A 27,641-nucleotide genomic window follows, 5' to 3' on the forward strand; every position below is an offset into this window, starting at 1 on the left:
AATAAAATTTTGTTTGCTCCCTCCATTTTTCTATTAAACCTCTGAGTTTTCATGCTTGGGTGAATTGAGCATGTACATACTTGATATAGAATGATGGTCAGCTACCAGTACAAGTTACAGACTTTTCCATCATATGAAAAAATAACCCAGTGTTTAACATTACTTTGTTTCTGTGACCCTGACTCTTTGTATTGTTTCAATGATCATAGATATGGTATAAGGATCATAAAGATTGCAGATTTCTTTTTTAATGGAAAATTCTGCTTGGACATTTTGACAAAATCTTTCTCCTAAAAATATGTAGTGCAATAATAGATGCTGATAAAATATATTAAGTGAGAAGTGTGAATAATATGCTGAACCATCTCCTTTAGAAGATCAATAAGGACATTTAAAACATTGAATATACACTTCCTATACACAAATTTGGTTTATCCTATTCTACAAGGCAGAATTTTGTTATGAATTCATAATATGTTCTTCTTTCTTATCTTGAAATCTGAAAATATTTAGAATGTGATCAATGTTAGCTGAGTCATAAAACTTAAATATGAAATATAGATCTGCTGTTGACTATGAAGTCCTACCTGGGTTCCGCAAGATGCAAAATATAAATATTTAAAAGCAACATGTATATACAGTATCACTATTTCCTAGAAATATGTATTTGCAGAAATTAATATTAGAAGTTGTAACAATATAGCTTGCAGAATACCCTTCAGGAAATCTCTAGAAACATATTTCATTAACTGGATACAGTCAGGAATAACCCACGTTACACTGAAAACACTGGATTTTTAAAAATCCAAAATAAAATTTATTTTAAAAAGGCATGACAATATGCTGTATACCAAACATATAATTAGCTTTGGCAAAGGAAAATAGAAATAGAGAAATTTTACATTTCTCCCTCTGTAATCAATGACAGATTACTTGAACTGATTTAAGTGAGGAGAGAAATACAATAAGAGATTCATGCATCTTTTCCTTTGTAAAATCAGGTCATGCTCCTATTGTATTTGGTAAATTTCATTTCTTGTCCTACCATTTTCCCATGTCTAGCAGTACAGGAGTGGAAGTAATACAATTAACTAGCTTCACTAGTTAAATACATAACCAAGATGTTGAAATGCCAATCTATGGCTTGCAGCAATCCATGGCTTGTATCAATCTCTGGTTTATAATTTGTTTAATTTGGTAGGCTTGGAAATAAGGCTATATTTTTCTAAACCAACAGAACATATGGTGAGGATGTTTGTTGGAGGCAGTTTGCCAATAATGATTCAGTTCATAAACCGAAATGAAATTACAGTTTTTTAAAAAAATTAAATATAAATAGAGCCAATTAAATTTGTTATCTTATATATGTATTAGGTTAGTATTAAAGAAAATTTGCACACAGACTGCAAATTAACCTTTTAAAAACTGGTGAAAAGTGTAAATATTCAAAATCCTATTGATTTTTTTTCTTTTAGCAGCAATTTAAATTGTAATCCACAATTTTATACATTTTAATCAAAATATGTAATTGGTTAATTTACTATCTCTTTCCTCCCTCAAGTTTAAAATGCCTTTTAATAGACAATAGGATATTTCTACATATACAATTTTAGGATTAAATTGTCTTCTTACAAGCATTGAAATTTGAGGTGTGTGACAGGGAAAATGGATTTGGTTTCCTTTAATGTTTTTTTTTAAAACACATGCACTGCCTATTTCATTATGATATTAATTCTACTGGAGCTGATAGGCTGTCTCTTTCTCTAATGCTATGGTTCAGCAATGCTCATGTAATGGTAGCAGCCATTTTCTATCTAGACTCCACCTGGAAAATACTTCACTGAACTAATGAAGAGTGAAAAAGTAATGGGGAAATGGCAGCAGCTTAGGGAAATAATGGAGTTCATGAATCTCCTCCAATTTTATGACTCCCTGAAAATTATAATTCTTTTGATGATTTAGTCATTTGTGAATACCATAAACTGGGTGTGTAATCCTTAGTAGTTCTCACTTTCAAGAATACAAGCCATCTTTCCAGCTTTTCCTCTCAGATTGAATTCTCAATTCAAATTTTTGCTGTATTTTTTTTTTTACTGCTGAGAGGAGAATATTACACATTAAAATATTTAATTAACTTTTGATGGAGTATCTAATGTATAATTCACAGTTCAATAAAAATTATATTCTGACCAAAACTAATTTTTTACCACAAATCAAAGAATTGTTACCACACTGGTAGCAATCTATAAGAGAGGCAAAAATAATGCAGAGAGAATGATTTGAGACATCCAGTGAATGGAAAGAAGTCACTAGTTGTGGGAAAGCAGCAGAGGGAATAAATATAATCAGCCAATGAAGAAAATCTTTGGGGTGCACTGGATCTCAGTATTGTGACAGCATTTCTCTGTTTCCCTCTCCTCTTGAGAAGAAAAGAAATGTTATTCAGGAAAATATTCCCTAATGTCTGAGCACATGTATAGCATGTAGCTTTATGGATGAGAGTTTAGTGTGGAACACAATTTAAAAGTAACAATTCATTCTTTTTTCTATTGTTTCTGAGAATAAAAAACAAACAGTGTCAGCAACCATGCAGGTTTTTATTTTTAATTTTTTTTGCACTGATTGGTCATTCTAGATCAGAGGTGTGGAACTATGGCCCTTTTATAGGGCCATAGTCATAAAAGGGCCATAGTTTCCCATCCCTGTTCTAGATACTGATGGATGGAGGATGTAATCTTGCTTCCCAAAAGGCTAATTGTTCCATCATATATTTAAGGGAATGCATCAAATGCTGAAACACATTTTCCTGCTATTTTCCTGTAATAAATTTCAAAAGGGAGCATAAATCCTCTTGCATACATACAAAAGCCTTGCTCAGAGGACCATATATCACATTTATCCAAATTAAAACTGCTCTGGAGAAACATGGATATAATTAGGTGAATGCACGCATGATAGCAATTTACCAAGGCTTATATTGACACTGACTACAAAAGGTGATATTTTGCACACATATACATACACTGAATCCACACTGTTAGATGTTATACAAAGCTATGATTTGAATGCAAGGTCAACGTAGTCTAATCAAGCAGTTAGCTACCTAGCAATGTTCCACAAAGAAAAAAAGAAGCAGAAAATCCAGATGATTAAACTGCCTGCCAAGGAATATCATTTCAGATGACAAAAGGGATATCAACAGTTGGAATAGTATTATACATAAAATAAACTCTGCACATTTAAAGCTACCATGCTTGGAAGGCATTAATCAGCTAGCTGCTTTTTTTTTAATGACTGTTTTAAAGATAGAAAATGCTGAAGAAAGAGAGATGCTAAAACTTTTATTCTCTTCCCAGATCATTTTGAGCACCGTTTAGGAATTCTGAATATTTAAAAAACACTCAAGGGCGCTCTAGATATAACTACTTGAAAACCAGGGTGGCTACATCATGGTTGTTATTTTTTACAAGCTTTATAAAAGAGTAACTGCTGAGAGAAAAACCTTAATTTTCATGAAAGAAAAGAATATTATTAGAATATTTCAATTTACTAATTGTAAGGGGCTGAATCTATAGTTTAAAAGATATAAAATATACATGGTTATTAAATCTATTAATTTTAGGAGCACGATTTATTGCTGGAGATCATAGAATCTGTTAAGTTCCTCTTCTTTATTGAATACCTTGCTACCATACAGGACACACTAGCTGATATTGAATATTTGTTTTCCCTTCTACTTCTGAAGGCAAGGGAGCAATCCCTGTTTTTTCCAATCTTGGCAAATTTTTTATGTTGATAAAAAAAAATCAACAATGTTTCCTATTAAACTTGTGACACAAATTAATTATATATTTCAAGAGTTTCTCTATTTGAGAAAATTCCATCCTAACTATAAACTTGGACAGCAGCTGATGGTCTCATTTTTTCTAATGACATCACTAAAATAGCAGTGCTATATATTGCCCTTTGTGTAATTACATTTTGTTTAAAGTGTTAGGATCTTAACACAACATTTGGTTTCTTATTTCTAAAAAAATTCAAGAAAGATTCACTACTAAATGTTTACACTTGAAGTTAATGTTCAGTGGTGCAGTTTTGGGAATGCTGCTGACATTCAGCAGCTCAATCTTGCTCCAAGATGTGCAAAATAAAAGCTGTCAAGTTAGCAGATGGGGGAGAACTGGGAAAATGGGGATTCTGAATTTGCAAATTATTTCTACCTGTGCAAATTAGTGATATAAATTTTAAAGAAACCAATGTTTTTTTTCTCTGGATGTTGAATTTTCTCTCTTATTGACATTCAAATACTGTAGTGGAATGAGATATACTATAATTCTCCCCAACATGTTTTTGATAATACTGTGTAAGAGTTTAATCCAAATTGTTCCTCTTTCAAGACACAAACTAAAAGAGCTGCATGGTAGTGGGTTTTTTTTTTTTTTGTCTCCATCCATTTCTTCCCAAGCTACTTTTAATTTCCCATGGCAGCATATCCTGTTGCACTATGGGTGAGGCAAAAGCAGTATTTCTCTTCATCTGGGCTGTTGTCATTTCTCCTCTGCAGTGGATACCTCTGGACTTGAATCCATATCGCTGAAGGCTTCTTTATTTGTAAAAGTAGAGCTCAGATTCAAACTGTGTCGAGGGTTCACTGGTGCCAGTTCATTTAAAACAATATTGTCACTTTTCACAAGAGTAGCCTTGTCCATGTTCTCTTTACTGTACTTTGCAACAACAGCATCAAGGAAGTCTAGTTTGGGTGGTAAAGTGCCACTTTCAAATAAGTATTTTGCTAGATAGGATACTGCAATATTTGTAAAGAAAGAAGTAAGCATAGCTAATGTCTTAAAAGGAAATCTCTGAATGTATATGCCATCATCATCAAGATACCAACCAGGATACAAAATCAAAGGCGGTAAGGATAGATAAGCTTCTCCTCCAGTAATTCGAAGTAGGAGCCCAAATAAGTATCCTATAATGGCACCATAAGTATTTGTTCCTTTGATAAAAAGAACACATAAAAGTTGGGGGAAGATGATGATGTAAACCAGATCAGAGCTGAGGTACCAGAGACCATATATGGATTGAGCTAGCAGAGCCATCGCTGTTGCTGCAGCTCCAAACATAAAAATGGTAATTCGCATGACCCAAACTATTTCGTTGTCTGAAGCCTGTAAAATATAGGAACAGTTTGATTTTGCTTTCTACTACAAGTTTTTATATACTACATAGGTATCAACAGAATTATATGAATAATTCAAAATGATAAAAAATGCTGTTAATTAGAATACTTATGGCTCATAAACTATTTGACATCTATAACATGACCAGCAATTAAAGAATCTTAGGCATATAAGATATATCTAACATGAACAAAGATTTAATATACTGGATCATGATAATATCCTTCCCTTCACAATTCTGTTCTGTTCTGGCAACCAATTCTGGTATAAAAGGAATTTTTCCTGAAAGATAGGAAAATATCATTACAGTATTATGGTTGGTTACAAAGTCATCTGGACTGTGATTAGAATGGATTTGACATTTTTTATCTGTCTAGCAAGTCCTTCCCAAGGACCTAGGATAGGTAGATATTGTGTGAATTATTATTATTATTAGTAGTAAGTAGTAACAGAAATATATACTGGAATTATATATATATAAAACTCAAGATAGCAAACTATTCTCTGTTTGTACAACCTGGAAGGAGAATATTATATGAACTTTTTCATCCTGTAAACTGTTGGGAAAATTATCTATGCTATTTCTGATTGTGAATGTGGCCAGCAGAAGAAAATCCAAATTACTGGAAACTCCTTTGAATACATGTAGGAGAATTGTTTTCAGCTGCATTCTGGTCAAAAAGGCACTTTAAAAATTTTGTTTTAAATGCTGTATCTTCATAAATGGTAACATTGCATTTAGTGCAAGTTATCCAGCTGTGGAAAAGTTTTCACTTTGCAATTCTTTCCTTGGTCATAAAGCCAAAATCCTGTAAATTGTAATTCCAATATTATTCCTTCTATTTAAGGAATTATTCACCTGGCTTGTTTCACTTTATTCATAGTTGTCTCTGCATTTACTCAAAATTAAATAAAGTAGGTTTCTAGGCAAAGGCCGCTTATTTGGAGCATATATTACCTATCTCACAATTTTCAGTGTGAAATGTACAATGAGAGTTCATTGAAAAGATTTGCCTGTATAAATCATTAACTCAATTTTAAGAGATAAGATTGCAGCTCATCTTCAGTATAAGGTATAGGATTGATTTTCCTCTTTTAAACTTTGAAGATTAAAAACTATGGAAGACTTTTGCTTCTAGAACATCCAAAAGTTTGAGAACATCAGAAGCAAGTGAGCATAATTCCTTCACTTCTCAATGATTGTCATAGATTGAACACAAATGGTTCAAGGTACTCTTTCCTTCCTATATACATGAAAGTATCAACTGCCAACTACAGCTCTTATAACATTACAAAATGATACTGTGTTTATAATATAGTCTTACAGTTTGCCGAAATGAAAGCTGGTATATATTCCGTGCAAACATAGAACTTGCTGATAAAATGGAAGAGTCAGCAGAGGACATTACAGCAGCAGACACTGCCCCAAGGCCGAAGAACGAAATGTACACTGGACAAAGATATTGAAGGACAATTGGTAATATCATGTCGCTTTTATCTTCAGATTTAGGGTCCTGACCAGTATATTCAGTCTGATTCCAAGCTGTAACATAAACATATACTAATTACAGTACTAGTGGATAGACCTGTACCTGAAATCAATAATTAGAATATTTATGCTCATAAACAATCTGACATCTATAACATGACCAGCAATTAAAGAACCTTAAACATATAAGATGTATCTAACAGGAACGTTTATTTAATGTACTGGATCATGATAATGCCCTTCCCTTTGCAATTCTGGTATCTGTTCTAAAAAGTTTTTTAAAAAAGCTGGATTTAATTGCTGGATTCTGTGGTCTATGCCAATATTCACAATTATGTGTTACAAAATATGCCTTCACTAGTTTTAAATTTGTGTTACAAAATATGCCTTCACTAGTTTTAAATTTATGGTTTAGATCAGCGGTCACCAACTGGTGGTCTATGGACCACTGGTGGTCCATGAGAAAATTTTGGTGGTCCCCAGAAAAATTATTTGCATTTTTTATACTGCACTAAATCAGGGGTCCTCAAACTATGGCCCCTGGGCCAGATACGTGCAATGAATGTTTGTGTTGCTGCAGAGAGTTTCCCCCTTCGGGGTCTTTTTGTGTGGGTCAGAGGGGGCAGAAATTCCAACTTGGGGTCTGCTTCAGCCTCCTGGTGCGGGGCTTTGGGTGAAGGCTGGAAGGAAGCACCACTGCTGGTGAAGAGCCGGAGGACCTTTTTCCAGTGGGACTGCATCATGGCCTGGACCTGGCTGACTATCTCAGCCCTCTGAGCCTCCAGGCGCCCGTACCTGGTCTTGCACTCCCAAAGGTCTTCCCTCTATTTGGAAAACCTATGCTCGTAGTCCTCAGTGAGGTGCTTCTGCTAAGCCTTCTTGGTCAGATCCAATTTGAACTGAGCCAGCTGTTTTGCCAACTCTTTCTCATGGTAGCTCCTTAGTTCCAGCAACTGCTTCCTGTTGGGGCTCTAAAGAGCCTGGGCGGGCAGGTAAGGAGTAGTGAGTAGAGGCTGGCAAGGTGCCCCTCAATGTGAGTGACATTGAGTTGGCCATGTCCACCAAGTCATATGCACACCCAGCCAGTCATTAGGCAGATCATATTAGTGGTCTGTGGGATTTAAAATTATGAATTTAGTGGTCCCTGAGGTCCGAAAGGTTGGTGACCCCTGGTTTAGATGCCAAATTTGGCTAGTATTATGCCAAATTTGCAGTTGTGAAATCTAGTAGACTTTAAAAGGCTTCAGGCTAAGCATTTAATTCATGGTTCATAAAGGTCAACTATATATCATGGGTACAATTAAAATTTAAATAGAACAGTTGCCCAAATGGCCTTTCCAAACTGAATTCTATTCTTCTATGAAAATGTTTAGGATAGTATATTTGTTTTAATACTATTGGGAACTACACCATAATTATAAAAATAGTACTGATATATTACAAACATTGTAAGGTTGCTACAGCTTTGAGATAACACATGTCTACTCTGGATATTCATTTATTGCTAGATATTCACTTTCAAAATGTGTAGAGGCTCATTTCTTGAGCTCTCAGAACCATTAGTTTGTTACTAAAATAAATGGTTGATGTACCTGTTGATGCACCAATGGCACCAATAAGCACTGAGGGTATTGCCATTATAAGACATCCAAATGCTGCCAGAAAAGAGAGCATTTGTGCATACGTAGCTGATGAAGAAGAAAGGACTCGCTGGAAATAGGCTTGCCATGGGATTCCTCCTAACATCTACAAATAATCATAAACATCATTGCAGCATTTATTCCTGGCAAATAGACACTCACATGAATCCAAACAACATGCTCCTTTATCAAACCTATTTGCCTAGCAGCCAATTACCTTCAGCAGTAAAATAATGCTTTAAACCTTGCAGAAATTTTCTTCCTGACCAAAGTATGGAAAGAAACTTAAGCTGACCCAGAAAGAAGGTTGTCCCTTTAAGCTAGATTTTCCCTCCAAACCCCATTATTTTTTGGGTTACATTTCAAGAAAGCAGCAGGAGAGAAGAATTTTTCATGATTCCTTCATTCTTGGCTTGTCTCTAATTCAGTGCTTCTAAACTTCAGCAACTTTAAGATGTGTGGACTTCTAGTCCCAGAATTCTGGGAATTGAAGTTGAGACATCTTAAAGTTGTCAAGGTTGAAAACACTCTCTAGTTCCTTTTTTTCTGGACAGAAAATAGTTCCAGAAAGGGATCTCCAGTGACAGGACTGGCAAATCTCAAAAAATAACTGTATAGAAGCTGTTGTGTTAAGCTGTTTATCCACATAGAAGCTGGTTTGGCTTTAGATATTTACTGGTTTAAAAACCAATTGCTGATGCATCATTTTTCTGTTAATTTTGCACAAGGCATTCAGACATGTTACAGAATTTGTATTGGGAATTTTATATAGTAAACCAATTTCATACGGTTCCCTCACACATTTCTATTCTGCTCTGTAACCCAGAAATATAACTTCCTACTTCAAGATTTTAAGTGTTTTTTTCTAAATACATTTATCCAATCTTTCAAATATGTATCTATCTAACCACTCTTCTGTTGCAGATCTACTGAATCCCATCATATTCACTATTAGAAGAGTATTAGAACCTCACTATTAGAGAGAGGTCTTCTGCTTTTTCACAATGTCATATAACTATAATTACATATCTTCAGCATACAGTTAAATTTAAAAGGTTATTTGTGCAGTTGTTCAAAGTTATTTTGCTAGGGCATATAATAGTATAATTCAATCATTTTGGATTACAACCAACACAATTCCTTGGTAGTTAGGGCTGATAGGAACAGATCTCCAAAACATCTGGAGGGATCTAGGTTGCCTCTCCCAGCATTAGACAATTTGTAATTTAAGAGTTTGGAAAATAAACCTTAAGTGGTTTGTGGTCTTTCACAAAAATCTCACCAGTAAGAAGAAATCGTCAATCCATTTGTATATGTCAGGGGATTTAATGGTTCCAAGCCAAGGTTTTTGATATACTTCATGCACAGCTGTGTACCCAATGCTTGTCACTGCAGGATGGGAAATGGCAAATGGGATGCTGATCCACTGTGAAAAAAATTGAAGCAGACAGTAAAAGAATGGCATAAACATTTCTGCTTTTATCTTCTTCATTCGTCATTTTTTAGTTGCAAAACATTTTTGCAGGCAAGGAAATATCGAAATGGTTTTATTTACATTTCTTCTTATCTTTTTACCAAACTTAACAGAGAAGACTGTTATATGATCATTCAAAGATTAATATATGCCAATTAAAAATGCATGGAAAGAAACATATCTAGAGAAAATAAACACTTTGTACCCACTGGCTGTAACTTTCTTCTTCACACAAATGAGATGATATCTTATCTTTTTTTTTTTTTAAAAGGTCTTTGAGATTGAAAGACAACAAGCATGGAACTAAAGTGATCTTCTTTGGCAGGAAGTTTCAAAATTGGTAGCAGAAGGTCCTCTCTCTGATTCTACTATGTGTGTCTCTGACAGTGAGAGAACAGAACCTAAAACCAAAACAATCCTTTTCTGTTTAACTGGCTTTCCTTTAATTACTTGAAAGAAATTGTAGGCATCTGAAATTATTTTCCTGAAAACATATTGCTCATATTATTTTCTTGTGAAAGAAAGGATAATTTCCTCCTGATTGAGAAAGGACGTATCAGGTAAAACCAACGTCCATTCTATTTCCTATTTTGAATTCACATTCTACTTCTAGAATGAATTGGATCAGAGAATGAAAATGTTCTAGGATGTTCTTTTGTTTTAGGAACAAAAGGTATGAAACTTTAGCCTCTTACTTAACAAGGGAACACACAATACTAGGAATACAGAACAAAGTCAATGGCCCCATCTTGGTTCTTGGGACTGGGAACTCCTGGCTGTGTTTATTTGGTAATAAGCATCAGTGAACACAGCTCAGCCTACTTAAGCAGAGGACTGAGCTCCAGTTTTATAACAGTATTCAATTCTGTATGTGTGTGTGTGTATGTAGGTATGTTGGAACTGTAGAATGAAAAGGAAGCAGTATGTGAGGAGAACAGAGGCATCTGTACACATTTGCTCTCTTGCACATACTCCTGATACAAAGTCTCCATTGCATTGCACTTATTGATGTGACTGGGCAAGTCTTTTTAAGAATACAATAAGTAAATGTTTGCAACTATACAGCTTTGTCAAGTCTTTGGTGCTCTCTGAGCTTGGTTGTTTGCTTGAAGGTGGTTTATCACCCAACTAGATAACATCATCAGTGCTAGTGGGGTTTGTTCCCTATTTATATACAGCTTGCACTACCATTGTTGGTGGGGTGTGGTTTCTTGATTAGAGTTGTTTGGGGTTTTTTTCTTGATTGTTTGCCTGGTGTTAATCCCCGCTTATTGGGTACAGACTGCTATAGAGGATCCTTCTTTTTTTTAATTGTCTTTTTTGAATAGAGTGTAAATGTGATTTATCTTTGTGTATCTATTGATTTATCTCTGTGTGTCTATTGATGACTGATTTGTCTGAATGACAAACTCCCACAAATTCCCTAGTGTTTTTGAATTTAGATTGGTCTAGGATGCTCACAGTTTCCCAGTTGAAACTATGCTTGAAACTATGGTTGAGCCTATCCATGTGTTGTGAAATTAATGAATTTTCATTGTGTCTTCTGCTTGCTTTTTGGTGTTCAGGGATGTGCTCTTCCAGTCTTCTGTCTGTCTGTCCTACATAATGGCTGTTACAGTCCTTACACTTTATGTTGTAGATGAATCCTGTTTCTTCTGTTCTTGGACTACTGGACCTTTGGTTTACTTAAGATGTTTTGGGGTTTTTTAGTTAGTTTGTGTACTACCATAATGCCACCTGGTTGGAATAGTTTGTTGTTTCTGAGATGTTTTTTGAAGTATGGTTTTTAATGTATCCTTTTCATAGCTTGTGTTGTGTGCTATAGTGTTGGAGTGTTCAGGCACCTTTTAATAAAGTTGTTGCATAGGTATCTATTTTGTTGGAACATATTTTATAGTAATGAAACAACTGAAAGCAAACAACAAAGCTCAGAGAACATCAAGTTCTCCACAGTTCATTCCTGAACTAAATATATTCTTTTCTACTGGATCCAAGAATCCTTGTCGGTATATAATGGCAACATGCAGCATTAGTGCTGTTGCACATAGATGCTAACTGGATGTTGACTATCTGATTTTATTATTGAAAGGCTTTCTTAAACATGTGATCAGTCACGCTTAAATCTGATCCATAAGGCAACAGATAATCATAAAGTTAAGATCAGATACTGTATTTAAAGTCAAAGGCAAGTCTTTTCTAGCATAGGGAAGAGAAATTGAGAGAGGGAAGGGATAAACAAAAGAAAATGGAAGATATAAAGAAATAGAATGTGTCAATTCCCCCAACATTGGGGAAATGATTGTTGCTGCCTGGGGTGGGGTGGGGCGTTTATTGGGGTTTATATTGGGTTTTGCTTCTGTAAGTCACCTGGAGTCATTGCGACTGAGTTGGGTGGCCATACAAAACTTCTTAATAAATAAATAATAAATAAAACCCATACTCTATAAAAGTTTATTTTCTGGGAGAGGTTTATTCTCTGATAGGGATCTCTGCCTTTTTTGTGCAAAAGTAGGTAGAGAACAATATTTCTTTGCATATATTTTCTATAAACAAAGGCAAACAAAGATTTCCTCCATCACAGTGCTGTCTTGTGTGGAAAGAAGATACCATCTGTTGCCTCTGTGTGCACAAAGAGAAGCAGTACTGAGGGTATGTTTTACTGGAGTAAGCAGAGTTTAACTGAGGGGCTGGGATTTTGCTTTCAGTTTTTCCTACTGACATAATCTGGATACAATGGAGTGGAAGGGAGATAATTCTGGTCTTGAGCTAAATGAAAGCATTCTCTTCCTATATCAGATGTGTGCACAATGGAGGTAAGAACAGAGGGAAAAGCAGTAGCAAGGTTTGGAAAGCAGAACTGTAGATATCACATGCCTGTTATGCACCCTCTAAGTAAAGATGGTGCCCTCAGAAAAGATTATGTGGCCAGAAGTGAAGGATTTAACTCAACTGATAGCCCAATCAGATTCTGTTCTTGTATCCTGGATAAATATTCAGAGGCACTGGCAAATCAAGAACCATTCTTATATCATCATCTTTCCTGGCCATTTCTCACATCTTATTCTCTTGGGTACAAATCAACTTCTCTCATTATCTACAATCTTGCAATTCATCAGCAACTTTTAAATTGATTTCAATCTATGTTCATATTTGATTCTTATTTAATATAAATCACAGTTATGGTTGGTGCTGATTTATTCTAAAACAATAGTTAAGACAAGAGTAATATAGACTCTTAATATTCCCTTTCTTCCACACATTAATCAGCATGTTCCTGTAATCTATACTGACATGAAGCATCTACTTCCTGTGCTTGATGTAAAATACAATCACCTTGGTGTTACATATGGAAAAGTAAATACAAAACTCACAAGTCCTAAGAAAATGCAGAACAGCTGGACCACATCAGTGTAAGCTACTGAATAAAGTCCTCCCACTAAGGTATACAGGGTTGCAATGGAGGCAGAAATAATAACTGAAATGGTGTTGTTGATGTCAATTATCACACTTATGGTGGCACCTGTAACAAGGCAGAGAAATAGATTAAATGTCTGCTAACAATTTGTGTACTTTTCAAAGCATTTCAATGTGACTGAGAAGGTCATTTTTGTACCTTTTTGTCTCTACTTCTAAAACAAGATTTTAGTTTCATGAGGAAAAAAAAAGAAAAAGATTGACAATACTTGCAGAAGACACATGTAGTCTGATGTGTATACTATCTTCTCAAGGATCTAATGAAGCTCATAACTTTCTAAATTAAATGTCAGTGAAAAGATCTCCAAATTGGGGGGGAGGGAGAGAGAGAGAGAGAGAGAGAGAAGTGCTCAGCATAGTAAGATATGTGAAGAGATACCAGCATAAGAAAGAAAACATGCAGTGACTCTAAAAAAAGAAATAGGGGAAAAAATAGGAATGTTGAATGAAATTCTGTAGCAATAAACTGGAAGAATATAATTGTTATGCTGGTAGATTCTGTTTACACTGAAATATATTACTCTAGCCATTGTTTCTAAACCAAAAGTTACATATGAGAATTGTAGGGTTTGCTCAGCACATTGGAAGTGAACATGTGGTATCCAGGATACACTCCTGATAATGTTACTTAACCATTCAAATGATCCTGTTAATATTCAAAGTTTCATGGACAAAAAGCATAGTGCTTATGCTTGAATGTGTTGCTGTCCTTGGTCCTGACTCAATGTGTTTATAAGTGGCAACCATTCCTCAGCATTTAAAGCAGTAAAATCCTAGTTCTTAATTATAAGTTGTTGTTTTTTTTTGTGAGCATAACAAGCTTTTACAATATTTGCTTCCACAATGTGAAATACAACAGAAAGCTTTCATGCACAGTAACTTGAATTAAAAGAGAACTTGCATATTAAATTCTCTGAAAATTGTTTAAGCCACTCAGTTTCCATCACCTCAGCATGCAGTTTATTCTTGGTTTCTTGAGCACTTGCAACAAAATTATAGTTTAAAACCTCCCTGTTGCTTTCCAGATAATCAAAACACAGCTGGAAGTAAGGCTGATTATTTTATTTATTTTAAAACATGTCACTGGCAACCTACTCTATATACATAGTTATTGGTTGTTAGGTGACAAAAGTTGCAAAGGACAGTTCAGAGATTTATCAGAAGGACTCCCTCCCCACTTACATGATTTATTTATTATATAAATTTTGTATATTGCCCCAATTCAAGCTGTACAACAGGAAAATAAAGACCAATTATTATATTTAATTGAGTTGATAAAGTGAGTTTGCAATGAGGGCACAGGAACCTGTGGTAGTAATCACAGTAGTGGTGGGAATAGTAGATTGGTATTGGAAATTATTAAGTTATTATTAGGAAAGAGATATTAGAACTTTAAGGGCTATTTTGTCTTCTGATAGCCGTGTCAGCTTTTAGAAAGTTTCCAGCCCTCCAAAGAACCAGATTTTCCTTCTATGAAATACAGTTCAAAATAAAACAAATTATCCATCATGGATGAGGTGGCTTAAGAAGGCAGGTAAGCTGTTGAGGGTTTAGTTTCTTCCTGCAGCATCCCACTAGAGGGGAAGAGGGAAGGGACATGAAGCAATTGTCATCATAAAAACTTACCTTCCTTACCCAGATGTTTCAGAAAGGTGACGAATATTAAGTGTGTGTACCTCAGACTTTTGGCAATCTGGATACCACCTTGCAAACCATTAACCTTGATGATATTTAATAACTTCTCTTGCATTGTTAGAATATATCAGCTTCAGTTTGTGATATTTTGTATTGTCAGTTGTAACCGGAAGGATATTACAGATGCCTTAATTATGATAAATGGCTCCCTGAAGGAGGGAAGCTTGTTTCTGTGTTTAAAGGATGCAATTCTTAATCCTCTTTTGAGAAGCCCATTCCAGATACCCTGGAGATAAGGAATTATAGGCCATATTTAACTCTTCTTATTTAAGATGATTATTTAAGATGATTGAGACAATGGTGGCAGCTTCTTACCTGCAGGCAATACTGGAGGAAAGATTTTCTTGACCCATTTCAGGTTGACCTATGGGGTTGAGATGGGCTTAAGTTGGCTTGAAGAATGATGTTTGTTTGGAGACTGACAGAGAATGCATGATTTTCTCGATACTCCTGGACTTCCTTAGTGGCTTTCAGTACTAATGTACATGGTAACTATGGGACGGATTTCTCATGCTGATCCCAATAAAAAGGAATAATGGCTACTAAAATAAAGAACAGGTACAGATTGCCTCACTTTTTACAGAAAAGGCAAGTCTTATCCCTTTTATAAAAGCTGTATAAAAAAAGCTTGAAGAAAAAGGGCAAGAATTTCACTTCCATAGGCTGTTGATATATATCTGTTTTGTTTGAAAGTCATCACTAGAATTCTTGTGCTATGACCTTAATCTACTGCCTAATAAATATAGTTAATCAGAGTTCTTAGATTCTTGTACTATGAATTAACTGATTTCAGCCTAGATTATTAGGAGAGGAATTTGAAGGAATTCTTCTAGATCACTAGAGAAATTTGGGGACAGAAGGCATGGTTGTACAGGTTTTCCATTTCTATCTTTCAGTTATATTTCAGATTATATCATTTGTAGATATTTGATCCTTGAAACAAGAACTATTATATAAATTTGCTCAGGACTCCACTGTGTCTTCTGTGTTTTTTCAATGCCTACTTGAAAACATTGGGGAAGATTATCTGATTTTTTTTTGCTGGGCAGCATCAGTATGCTGATGTATTGAAAACCCAAATGAATTTCTCTGTGACATTTTAGAAAATTGTATACTTTCCTTCAACGTCTGCCTGAAGTCAGTAATGAACTAGAAGAGGGATAATACACTGCAATAAAATACAGACAGATTGGAGGTGCTCATTGTGAGTGGCCAGACTTCCAAAGTCATGGTAAATGTGTATATTCAGAATGGGATTATACCAGTGGTGAAATCCAATTTTTTTTACTACCGGTTCTCTGGGCGTGGCTTGGACATGGTATGGCTTGGTGGGAGTGGCTTGGTGGGCATGGCAGGGGAACGATACTTCAAAATCTCCATTCCCACCCCACTCCAGAGAAAGGATATTGCAAAATCTCCATTCCCACCCCACTCTGAGGCCAGCCAGAGGTGGTATTTGCCGGTTCTCCGAACTGCTCAAAATTTCCGCTACTGGTTCTCCAGAATCTGTCAGAACCTGCTGGATTTCACCCTTGGATTATACTCTCCTAAAAAGAGCACATCATAGTTTAAAGGCAAGCTTCTGGAGCAAACCTTTCTTGATCTTCACAGATTGAGGAAATAGCCTGGAGTGCCTTTTATCAGCTTTTGTTGATATGCCAGCTGAGTCCATTTCTGAAAGATAATGGCCTTAAAAATGTGGTCTTTTTATTACATGGGGCAGCCTTTCAGAAAGAGGTTTATACAATTCCTTTAAAAATTCTTTAGGAAGCAACTCGGGATTGAGCCTTTGCATATTTTTGGACTGTATTTCCTGTAGAATGGAGGGGCCTTACATCTTTATTAGCTATTTAAAAATCCTTTAAAGCATTTTTTTCCTTGTAAGCTTTTAATAATATAAATACTCAGTAATATCAGTCATTAATGTCACTTGCTTGCTGAAGTGGCATCTTAAGCACTTTTAGCTTCTCAATTTTACATTTATTTTAAATTGAAAAATTGGCATTGGTAGTCAGCAGTATACCATGTTAAATAAGTAAGTAAATAAATATCAGGCAAAAGAATCTGTCAGCTGAGGATTTCAAATTGCTCACTCTAGGTAGGAAGTGGCTTTCTTTAGACTTAGAGTTTCATATTGGGGCTTGCCTTTAAAGCCATACATAGCCATTTTAGAGACTTCCTGTCTTATGAAGAACTTAATTGATGGGCATTAATATTTTTAGATAGGTCTGGAAGTTGAGTCATGGCTAATGGACTTAAGTCCAGTTGCCATGACTCAACAGACAACTCTACCTGGATAACTGAAAATCTTCATCAACATCTTTAAATAGGTTTTTCTGAAAATGATCTTGCAATCAGGAGCTTATTTTATCTAGCATATGAATAAAGTACTTCTCTATATGACTTTTGGGTGGTGGAATGTCTTCCCTTGAAGTTTTGTTCATTCCAGCTCCCTTTGGTTTCAGAAGAACACTTTAAAGACATGACATGCACCTTACCAGGCTGTAGGTCAGAAATTAAAATTTATATTGGTTTTAATAAATATTCAAAGGCATATATTATTATTAGTTGCCAACCTGAGTGAAAAAATAAAGTGATATTGTCACTATTATTATATCAGGGTAGTAGATGAACCATTCTGCTATGAAAGAGTTTTGTAATACCCATATTTATCTCTAAATTGATTGTATTTTGTACTGTATTTATTTTTTGACTTTTATTGTGTTTTATTTTTACTGGTATAATTCACCCAGAGTCATAAATTGTGAGTGGAATGATTTTATACAATTTAAATAGATAAATAAGTAAAATTATTCAATTTTATGTCTTCAGTGGGGCTCAGGCTAGTTATTCACTAGGTACACATTTAAATGGATATACAAGTTTGCAGTAATAAAATTTCAGCATGCACAATCCCGTATGTTGCAACTAAATAGCATATATACTGTGTGTATGATATATGCACAAGTAGAATATATAGACTTCCAGATATTAAGGTATTAGCTACATAGGCCAAATGTTTTAAATGTTTAAAAATACATTTTGAATTGTGCTATCCCCATTCAAAATCTCTCTAAATCCAATTGTACAGCTAAATCCTTATGATTACTCTCCTCAAATATTACTATAAAAAAGAGAACACCTGGCTTTTCTACACAGTATTTTACTATCAGTGTTCTGATTAGTACTCCCAAACTGTAGTTATCTTTTAAATTTGGGAAGGCTTGTTCAATTTTTAAGCGTTTGTTTAAAAGAACATGTATATCAATTTGCATATTTCATCCTTATTCAGACCTACTGTATTTTATACAATTGATTTGTTTACAGAATTCCTTACCTAGTGCAGAAAAGATGGCTGCTGCCCAGAACATTTCTCCCATCAAGGCAGGTATGAAGATAAGCCCTCCCATCCGTTTTCCATAAATTTGCTGAAATGGATCCAACATTGTTACATACCCTTTGGAACGCATGGGCTTTGCAAAAAACATGCCACCTGAAAGATTCATTAAAAAAAAATAGGATTCTAATTATTTTTCTGGATCAAGTAACCAGTCATAAAAATGGAGGATGTTTGGTTTAATATATGTAATATCAATTTACTTATGAGAGACATAACTGATATGTAAATAATTTTCCATAATATAACATAACAATCTAATATAACAATCCAATAAGTCTTCTCAATTATTGTTGAAATGACTATATAGTAATGGAATTGAGGTTCTTATACTTGTTACTATTACTGATTGATAGTGCAATGACTAGTGGAATATTATAATCAGCATTAGGTCTTTCAGTAAAAGAATAGAAATTATCACTTGGACACAGACTTAATGTGGTCAACTACTTTAGTTAGTTTTATGTAGTTATCCCAACTGAGGAAAAAATCAGTAGTGAAAAGTAATTTGTTATAAAACTGGGTTGGGTATATTAAAGCAAAGGTTTTATTCCCATTTGCTTAAATGCTTTAATTTGTACTCCTGCCCTGAACAGGAAGTTGGAGAATGGCCTAAACTATCCCAAGCTTTTGATTCTATGATTCAGAAAAATCAACAGGACTTAATTTCCTTCACTTTTCACTTGTTTAGTTTAATCTAAAACTGACGAATTCTTGATGCCACTCAATATGGAGAGGAAAATAAGGGAAGGATCTTCCTCTAAGTTTCCCATACATTTTTAAAAAACTGGCCACAACAAAACCACTAAACACCAGGCTTTGACAAGAATTTTGTACTTAATACCTTGTTACAAGGTAGGTGAACATAGTTCTGTGGATACCATCTCTATTGCTGGCTCCACCCATCCTCCTGAAATTGATTTACAATGAAAGAGAAACACAGGAACAGATATTCATAGTATATTGACTTCAACTTTGTCATTTTAACAAGATATGTTTCTTCTGCTTTGTTTCCATCTTTAGCTTACCTACAATTAGGCTAAGCGAATACCCAATGGGTGCCTGAGCCCAGGCAAGTCCATAGTCTGGAAGATACACTGCTTCAGCTGTTCCATTTATATAACCGCCTCCAACCCAAGTGGCTGTGGAAGAAGTGAACGACATCCATTACACAATGGATGGAGAAAGCAAAACTAAATAATTGACAGCAAAAGTAATATAATGAAGAATATTGCACAAAATCACATCTCATCTAAAGATCTATTTGCATCCACGTAATTTGCAAATTTACATTATAGACTAAACATTAGTAGGTTTAGTCTATTTAAATAAGTAATGGGAAAGAGAAAGAAATAAAAGTAAAATTTAACTGGCATATATACAGTACATACCTCTAAATATTAGCCTAAATGTTCTTGTTACTTTGTCTTTGGTTAGACTCTTTTTTAATTTCTTAGGCTCTGTATTTCTACAAAAGTCTCATCTTCATTCATAGAAGAAATGGCAGTGAAGTACTGTTAAGTAGCTCTTTTCTGAGTACCTAGTTAACTGATTCTCAGTAGCATCACTATCATACTGAGCACTTTAGCGCAGCTCACAAAGATATGTATTATTAGTCAGGCTGGGAGAATGTTCAGATATTAAGTGAAATTCTGCATTATAATGGCAATGATTATGTCTCCTACAGGTTGCCTTTTAAAAATATTTTAAGAATAGAATAGAATTTTTTATTGGCCAAGTGTGATTGGACACACAAGGAATTTGTCTTGGTGCATATGCTCTCAGTGTACATAAAAGAAAAGATATATTCATCAAGAATCATAAGGTACAACACTTAATGATCATCATAGGGAACAAATAAGCAAAAGAACTAAGAAATACATCATGGATCCACACTAATTCATAAATAATGGCCATCATTGGCCCTGTGATCTTCTGAAGAGCCATTCAAGATTATCAATAGTATAAAGTTGTTGAATAATAGGATCTCCTATTCTTGGACTGAAATTGTTGGTTGGACACAAGAAGAATGCAGACTGGTATCATCATATAGTAATGAGCCATCTCTGGTTTCCAAAAGGAGTACAGGTAATCCTCAATTTACGACCAAAATTGAGCCCAAACTTTTTGCTGCTAAGTGAAAAATTTGTTAAGTGAGTTTTGCCTCACTTTATGATTTTTCCTGCTGTAGTTGTTAAGTGAATCACTACATTGGTTAAGTTAGTAACGTGGTTGTTAAGTGAATCTGGCTTCCCCATTGACTTAAAACAGTCATAAGTCACTTTTTTCAATGCTACTGTAACTTTGAAAGTCACTAAATTAACTGTTGTACTGTAAGTCAAGGACTACTGTACAGATATTCCAGATGAAATCTCTGTACAGGTAGTCCTCAACTTGCAACAGTTCACTTAGTGACTGTTCAAAGTTACAAAGGCACTGAAAAAAGTGACTTATGACCAATTTTCACACATATGACCGTTGCAGCATCCCCATTATCACATGATTTACATTTGGATGCTTGGCAACTGGTTCATATTTATGACGGTCGCAGTGTCCCAGGGTCATGTGATCCCTTTTTGTGACCTTTTGACAAACAAAGTCAATGGGGAAACCAGATTCACTTAACAATGGTGTTACTAATTTAACAACTGCAATTACTTAACAAATGGGGCAAGAAAAGTTGTAAAATGGAACAAACTCATTTAACAAATGTTTCACTTAGCAACATAAAATTTGGGCTCAATTGTGGACTACCTTTATTTCTATGGGCAACAATCAGTTTGGCATTCTCTGACTGTCTTCCTTCTTCATTTCTGTCTCTATATATGGTATTCCACTTAATAACTCCCTTCAGTTGGAAGTACGGTTTTGAGCAAACTGACTCAGTATAATTCATAAGGTTGCATTAGCCTTTCCTTGATGATCCCTGGAAGAGCTGACCCCCCAATTGTACCAAAGGTTATTCCACACAGAAACTCAAAGTCTGATTAAGTTCCCTTAATCTGGTCCAGGTCATTCTTTCTATGTCCAAATTTGCTAGCTGATACAAGTGACATATTTTTCAGAACAGGCTGCTTTAATGTTTAATAAATATACCCCAATAAGCCAAATAAGAATGGTACTAGATTGGGGGATTTTTAACAGTCTAATATAGGTTTAAAAAGAAGAAAAAACCCTCCCCATTGGGATAGCAAGCAATAAATTTCAATAAAATCTCAATAAAATAAGTGAAAATAGTACAAAATGTCCTATTTATTGGAATGGCTTCCTAGGATCATAGTGGAGGTTAATCTATTGTCTAAATATAAAACATTGCCTAATTCCTATGCCTAATGATAATACCCCCCTATACAGATAAAAGGGGATATTATAATGCACTGTAACAGAAGTGAAAAAAAAATTATATAGATATTATTCTGATATTATTTCTTATCAAAAGAATAGGATATTGTAAAATCAATGACATATAATCAGTCTGCAAATCATTAATACTTTACTTCTAGTCGAAGATGAGGATATAAATACTAACAATAATAATAATTTATATCCCTCCTTTTTTTCTGGAAGCTTTCCAGCCAGATAGTGGAAGCAAAGCATGCTAGGAAGCTATGACTATTGAATGAGGACAAAGTCCTATTGTTTATTCTGCTTGTGTTGATTCCACATAATATAGTGGAAAGAACATGTAACTGAATGGCTCTGAAAAGCCAATGAAAGCTAACAGAATTTTAACTGCATGATAGCTATGCAGATATTACAATTGGATATGGCTATGCAGACAATTGATATAACAATTAGATATAACCATGGATATAAGGTCTGGCACATTCAGGTAGCATTGCTGGCTTTTGTAGCAAACCTTAACATTATCCATACTGCGGTCCTGCTCTAGCCAAAGTAGCACTTTCCACACACAAACTAAGAATAATATAGGAAACAAAAAACCTATAGAGATTGTCCTCAGATTATGACCATTTATTCAGCGACCATTCAAAGTTATGACAGTGCTGTACAAATGCTATTTACACCCAGTCTCCTAAGTTATGGCCATTGCAGTGCCCATGAAATCTTGTGATCAAAATACAGGTGTTTGGAAGCTTACCCACACTTACAATCAAAGGGTTGCTTCAGCTCTCTCCACCTCTCTATTCCTCCCCAATCTCTGGTCCTTTGCTGCCCGGCACAGTAGCACCCCATCAGCAGTCTTAGCGCCATTACCATAGAATGCTGCTTGAAGTCCTGTGGGGCTGTTAGGGCCAGTAAGCACAGGCCAGCAAAGCCAGCAAAGGTGACAGAATGCGAGGTAACAGAAAGGACAGAGTTATTGGGGAGGGGAAGATAGTTGGATTTTTTTTAACTTCCGTGATGAAAGCATCGTTGTTGCCTGGAGGACGCCCAGTTGGGGGCTCCTTTTGTGTTCCAATGAAGTTGTCCACCGAACTAGTACCCATTAATCTACTTGTGGTCACTGCTTTAGAATTTCTGGGTCATGTGCTGGAGCATGTGATGGGAGCTCACCCTGCCCTGTGGCAGCAGTGGATCTTGAACGCAAGCTGCTGATCGTCAGCCCGGCATTCTAACCTCAGGAACCACCACACTCCAGATAGGTGGATGAGGACAATTGAAGAAGAGGCAGTCCCTTGTCTTATCAAGGCTCAAGGCTGGGAAGGACCAATCCAGAAGTATTTTGGATTGGGGAAGGCCCTTGTCTAATGATTAGTCATATTTAGTTAATGATAGCAATGTGCACTGCTGGATTTCCATTGCTAAGGGATATGGTCAAATGTTGGTTTCTGATCAGATTGATTATCTGTAGTGCGATTATAATTTAGCACACTCAGTTGGAACTTCATGGGTAGGATAGAAAAATATTATGTAGGAAAATGAAATAGAAAAATCCTGCAAAAGAACATAATTGACATCACTGAAGAAAAAAATTCTATACTCCAACCCGTGTTTAGTTCCTATTGGTATAGATTCCTTTAAAAAAGAACATCAAACAGAGCATTTTCACATCACTGTTCACCTAAACTAATAGAACTACTTCTTTTTCTAAATATTTTTTTAAGTTTTATTGTTTTTCTTTTTCTAAATATTATTATTCAAATATTTTTGTGGAATCTATTCTCTTTCAATAAATTACAGATGACTTATTTATTATGTTTTCAAATTCTCCATTACCAACATTTTCTAGGCAAAGAAGAAATAGTGAAATCCAAGATATCAACACCATAAAAAGAAGACCTCATTTAAAATAAAAATAAATAACAATTAAATAGCACCTCATGTAGCAATAAAAAGTTATTTTATTCATTCATGTCCTTGTTTTACATTTGTCACCCAAATCTTATGCTCCATTCCTTTACAACTCAATACACTACAGGATATTTATATTAGGGAGAGTCTGTTTTCTATTCAGTGCTATTATAATTGTTTCATTCACACATTGTTATATCTCATATAATTATTTCAGTCATACGTACATACATTAACAAACAGTGTATGTCATATTAGCGCCCATCATTTGGACCTTGATGGATGGAATATTTTTCATAAACTTATGGTAGAAAAGATAGCAAAATTTCTTTTTCCACCCTTTTGGAACTAGTTTTAGTTGTGATGAGTAGAGAGTTTTGATTTTAGTTTCAGTAAATTATTACCAGTTCTTTTTTTTATAAAAAATTGAATGTTGTTTTGAAATAACATGAATAACATATGTAACAGTAGAACTAAAGGGGAAAACAAGGAAAACAAGGAAAAATTAAGGGAAAAATTAAATTTATCAGTTATATTAAGTGTATTGCTTAATATAGATTACAGATTTAATTGTCCTAATTTCAGGACAATTAGAGAACAGCTATTTAAAGCACAGCTGAAGGCACAGAGTAAAACCAGATGTGTAATTTGTGTATCAATATAATTCCATAATATTAGAATGAAATCAAATATTAACATACATACATACACACATACACAGCTATAAAATAGGGAAATAGAAATACAGTGTCGCTTATTTTATTTTCATTTTATTGCTCAATGTTTCTAAATTCTAAATTGGTCTCTAATTTCTTGTTAACTGTGTCTTTTGTGAACTAATACATTCATTTAAAAAAAAATCTTATTTTTACCACTAATTGGTTGAAGAATTTATTTTTCTTTTATAAATATTAATGTAGATAATCTTAGACAGTTGCAGTCTTCTGAGCAAAACAGACTGCAAAGTTCTGATTGTTCTCAGGACTAGTATTCAGTTTATTGAGAAAGTTAAATGCAATGTTATCATTTAAATGGTTATTTTACATATTTTAATATTTGCAAGTCAAAAATCATTGTGGAATTACAGTTGATGGCAATAAATACTTATGGGACTGATAATCTACTAAATAATTTTCCTTAGTCCATATGGCTTCAGAACCCAGCACTGTAAAGTGATGGCAGTTGTGTCTCTGAATGACTGGAAAATAGCAATCCAGTGGATGAAAGCAACTACCGTACTGATAGTGCATATTTATTTATTTAGCTTAACAGAACTATAGATTCTTGCAACAAAATTTGATGTTGTAAAAAGCACAGGATTTTACTTAGTGATTGAATTAAATTAAAATTAAATATTTTCCTTATTATAAATTTGTACTCTTGCCTGTACCAGAATGTCATCACAATTACGAATACTGATATAATATTGAAATTAATCCTTCAATTAAAAATAAAACCCAAATAATGTGATTTTGAAAACTGAAGGCAAAGCATTAAAAACTCAAAGATGAATAAAAAAGAATATAAAATTGGGGACTCAAATAACTTTTCTTCAGAAAACATTAAGCACATAAAAGACAAATCCTTTTGCTTGATTGCAGTCATTTCTTATCTCATTGAATTTTATACAATTCTTACGTGACAGTTTGTAACACTGCCAGTCTTTTTATATATTTTAGTGCATTTAGTGTACTGTGACTCATCATTTGATGTTATGGAGTCCAAATATTTTGAAAAAAATAGAGACTTCATGATCCATCATTTCCGATATCTGTGAAAATAACATTAAGGGGGACTCTTATGTAGACAATCAGGCCAATTCTACTTATGAAAAATCAATTACATAGAATAATAATTTCTGATGAAACATTTTCAGGATTCTTCTACTTTTGGTGCCTTAACTACAAATATTTAATTTGGGAATCACCCTGTTCAAAATGATCTGGCTAAATCATTACGAAGAAGTTTCAGTACATTTCTCATGTAATTGTGTTGAAATGAGTAGAGATGTCTGGCTGGGACTAAAGTGGTATTGATGCATTATATTTTAATTCTTTCTCATTGTGCTCATTATGCAAATAGCTATGACTTTTTTGTTTACATTACTTTCTTTTGATTTTACCAAAAATGATACAAAAACAGGAAATGTAATTTCACTAGATAGCTTTTGTAATAAATAATAAGAGGATGTACAGAAGAAATAGCTCTATGTTTATACGTTCATGTTGCATTATTAAGCAAAACTCAGTGGGTTGTAATTTTCAAAGACAGATATACAAATCACCATTTTTGGTACAAATACTTGGAAGCAACTTGTTGAAGCCTTTCAGAACTATTCAGACCTTCTAGTTTAAGTGAAAACTAATAAACATTTTCTCTGATTACAAAGTTTCATATTTGGAAAGGATACATTTCTGTCACCTTATAAATGACACACTTGAATAATAGGTAAAAAGTGTGAAACATACCAGTCATGGTAAATCCACCAACTAGCAAGCCAATATCTCTTCCACCAACTATAATAGCTTCACTACGATCTCCATCACTCCCACTGTTTTTTGTCTTCCAAGCAGCCCATATTCCAACAAACAGGATGACCAAATAGAACAAAATGATAGCTATCAACCCTTCCACGTGAAAAGCCATTTTGAAGTCACAACAGGTTTCTGGATTGCTATTTCATAATATGGGAACTATAAAAAAATAATCACATATTATGTACTTGCCGAACCTCAATTGTACATACATAGTAAATCACACCTTATAATATCTGAATTCAATCGACAATTCTTTATGGTATTATTTTTTATTTTAAACATAATCTTATCAATGTTCCAAACAATCAGTGTCATTCTAATATATTATTAACTATTAATATATTATTTCCAAGTTTTAAAGATTAAAATGATGATTTTGTTCTGATTTAAGCAAAAGAAACTGATTAGAAATCTTTAAAAAGTGTGTAAAACCAACTTTAATCTTTTACAATGAGAAACCTTTCTTTACTGTCCTTTTGGTAAAATTATTTTTTTATTAAACACATTATGCCAATTGAAAAACTATAAAAAGTAAAGAACAAAATGTGAAAAAGTAATATTTTCTATTTTTAAACCAGTAATCTTTGTTGACAAAAATGATATTTCTATCTCCACACAACTGTTTCAAGTTTGCTATTATCATGATAGTCAGCTTCAGCACAAGAACACTTAAAAAATAAATACAATCCAGCGCAATCAAGAACCCCAAGAAATAAACGATAGAAGTGTAGAACTATTGTGAATATATGATATACTTTTTAATTCAATTTTTGCTATTCATTTAAATTTTCAATTAGTTTAAGCCATACTGTTTTATCAGAGCAGGAAAAATGTATTTTTCAATCAAAACAACAGTGTGTATGAGGCTTCTATGTATCATAAATATTTATATTTCCATAATAATGAAAAGAAACCCCAAACAACTACTACAGGACTGGGATTCAGCTGTAGAACAGGAATTTCTCTTCCCAGTCAATCTTTATTGACAATTCTCTTAGAAATTCAGCTTTTTGAAGTTCAGGCATAAAAGGTGGCTAAGAATGCTATTTGAGTTTACACAGACAATTCTTAACTCCCAGAGTAGCTTCAATAACAAGTTAGATTAATTTTATTATCCCTCACCCTCCATGAAAACATAATTATTCTTCCTATGACTATTAAACAAAAGCTCTCACCTCCCCCCAGGCCCTGTTGCCTTTATTTCACTTATCTTCATTTCTGCCCCAATTCACCTCTTTCCTTTTTCCAGCAGGTTTTCCCTTCTTCCTCCTTCCACTGGATCGTCTTTACTCTCTCTCTCAAGCGGCTCAATCTCAGCACCTTGTGTTCACCCACAGAGGCAGAGTGTGAGAAACAGCGTTCCCTTTCTTTAAAGGGACAGGCGCATTTACAAAGCACTTTTGACTTAAAAGACCCCTGTGCAGGTAAGTTTAGGCTCACATAGGGTCTGGTACAGCAGTGAAAGGAAGCCGGATCGCTGGCTTTTCTCTGGGGTC

The 27,641-nt window shown here is 34.4% G+C and overlaps 1 protein-coding gene across 1 annotated transcript; it reads right to left on the reverse strand.

Annotated features, from left to right (window-relative positions):
* Window positions 1-4,547: 4,547 nt before the first annotated feature.
* On the reverse strand, window positions 4,548-26,254 carry SLC5A7 (solute carrier family 5 member 7). Its single transcript, XM_070943447.1, has 8 exons — window positions 26,077-26,254; window positions 19,381-19,494; window positions 18,293-18,448; window positions 13,158-13,306; window positions 9,595-9,738; window positions 8,265-8,418; window positions 6,509-6,726; window positions 4,548-5,171 (listed from the first exon to the last, which is right to left on the reverse strand). Exons 1-8 carry the CDS (start codon window positions 26,252-26,254, stop codon window positions 4,548-4,550), a joined length of 1,737 nt encoding a protein of 578 aa, XP_070799548.1.
* Between the last annotated feature and the right edge of the window lie 1,387 nt (window positions 26,255-27,641).

The sequence above is a fragment of the Pituophis catenifer genome, unplaced genomic scaffold (genome assembly GCF_029215685.1).
Source record: "Pituophis catenifer annectens isolate HBS135680 unplaced genomic scaffold, rPitCat1.0.hap2 SCAF_4, whole genome shotgun sequence".
Taxonomy (NCBI): Eukaryota; Metazoa; Chordata; class Lepidosauria; order Squamata; family Colubridae; genus Pituophis; species Pituophis catenifer.

What these genes read in the sequence shown, in the direction of transcription:
- SLC5A7 (XM_070943447.1), bottom strand. Translation starts at nt 26,254, where the DNA reads ATGGCTTTTCACGTGGAAGGGTTGATAGCTATCATTTTGTTCTATTTG. An exon ending in TGGTGGATTTACCATGACTG is followed by an intron (nt 19,495 to 26,076) that starts GTATGTTTCACA and finishes CTTCTTCCACAG; the next exon opens with CCACTTGGGTTGGAGGCGGT. An exon ending in TGCCATTGGTGCATCAACAG is followed by an intron (nt 6,727 to 8,264) that starts GTACATCAACCA and finishes TTTATGTTACAG; the next exon opens with CTTGGAATCAGACTGAATAT.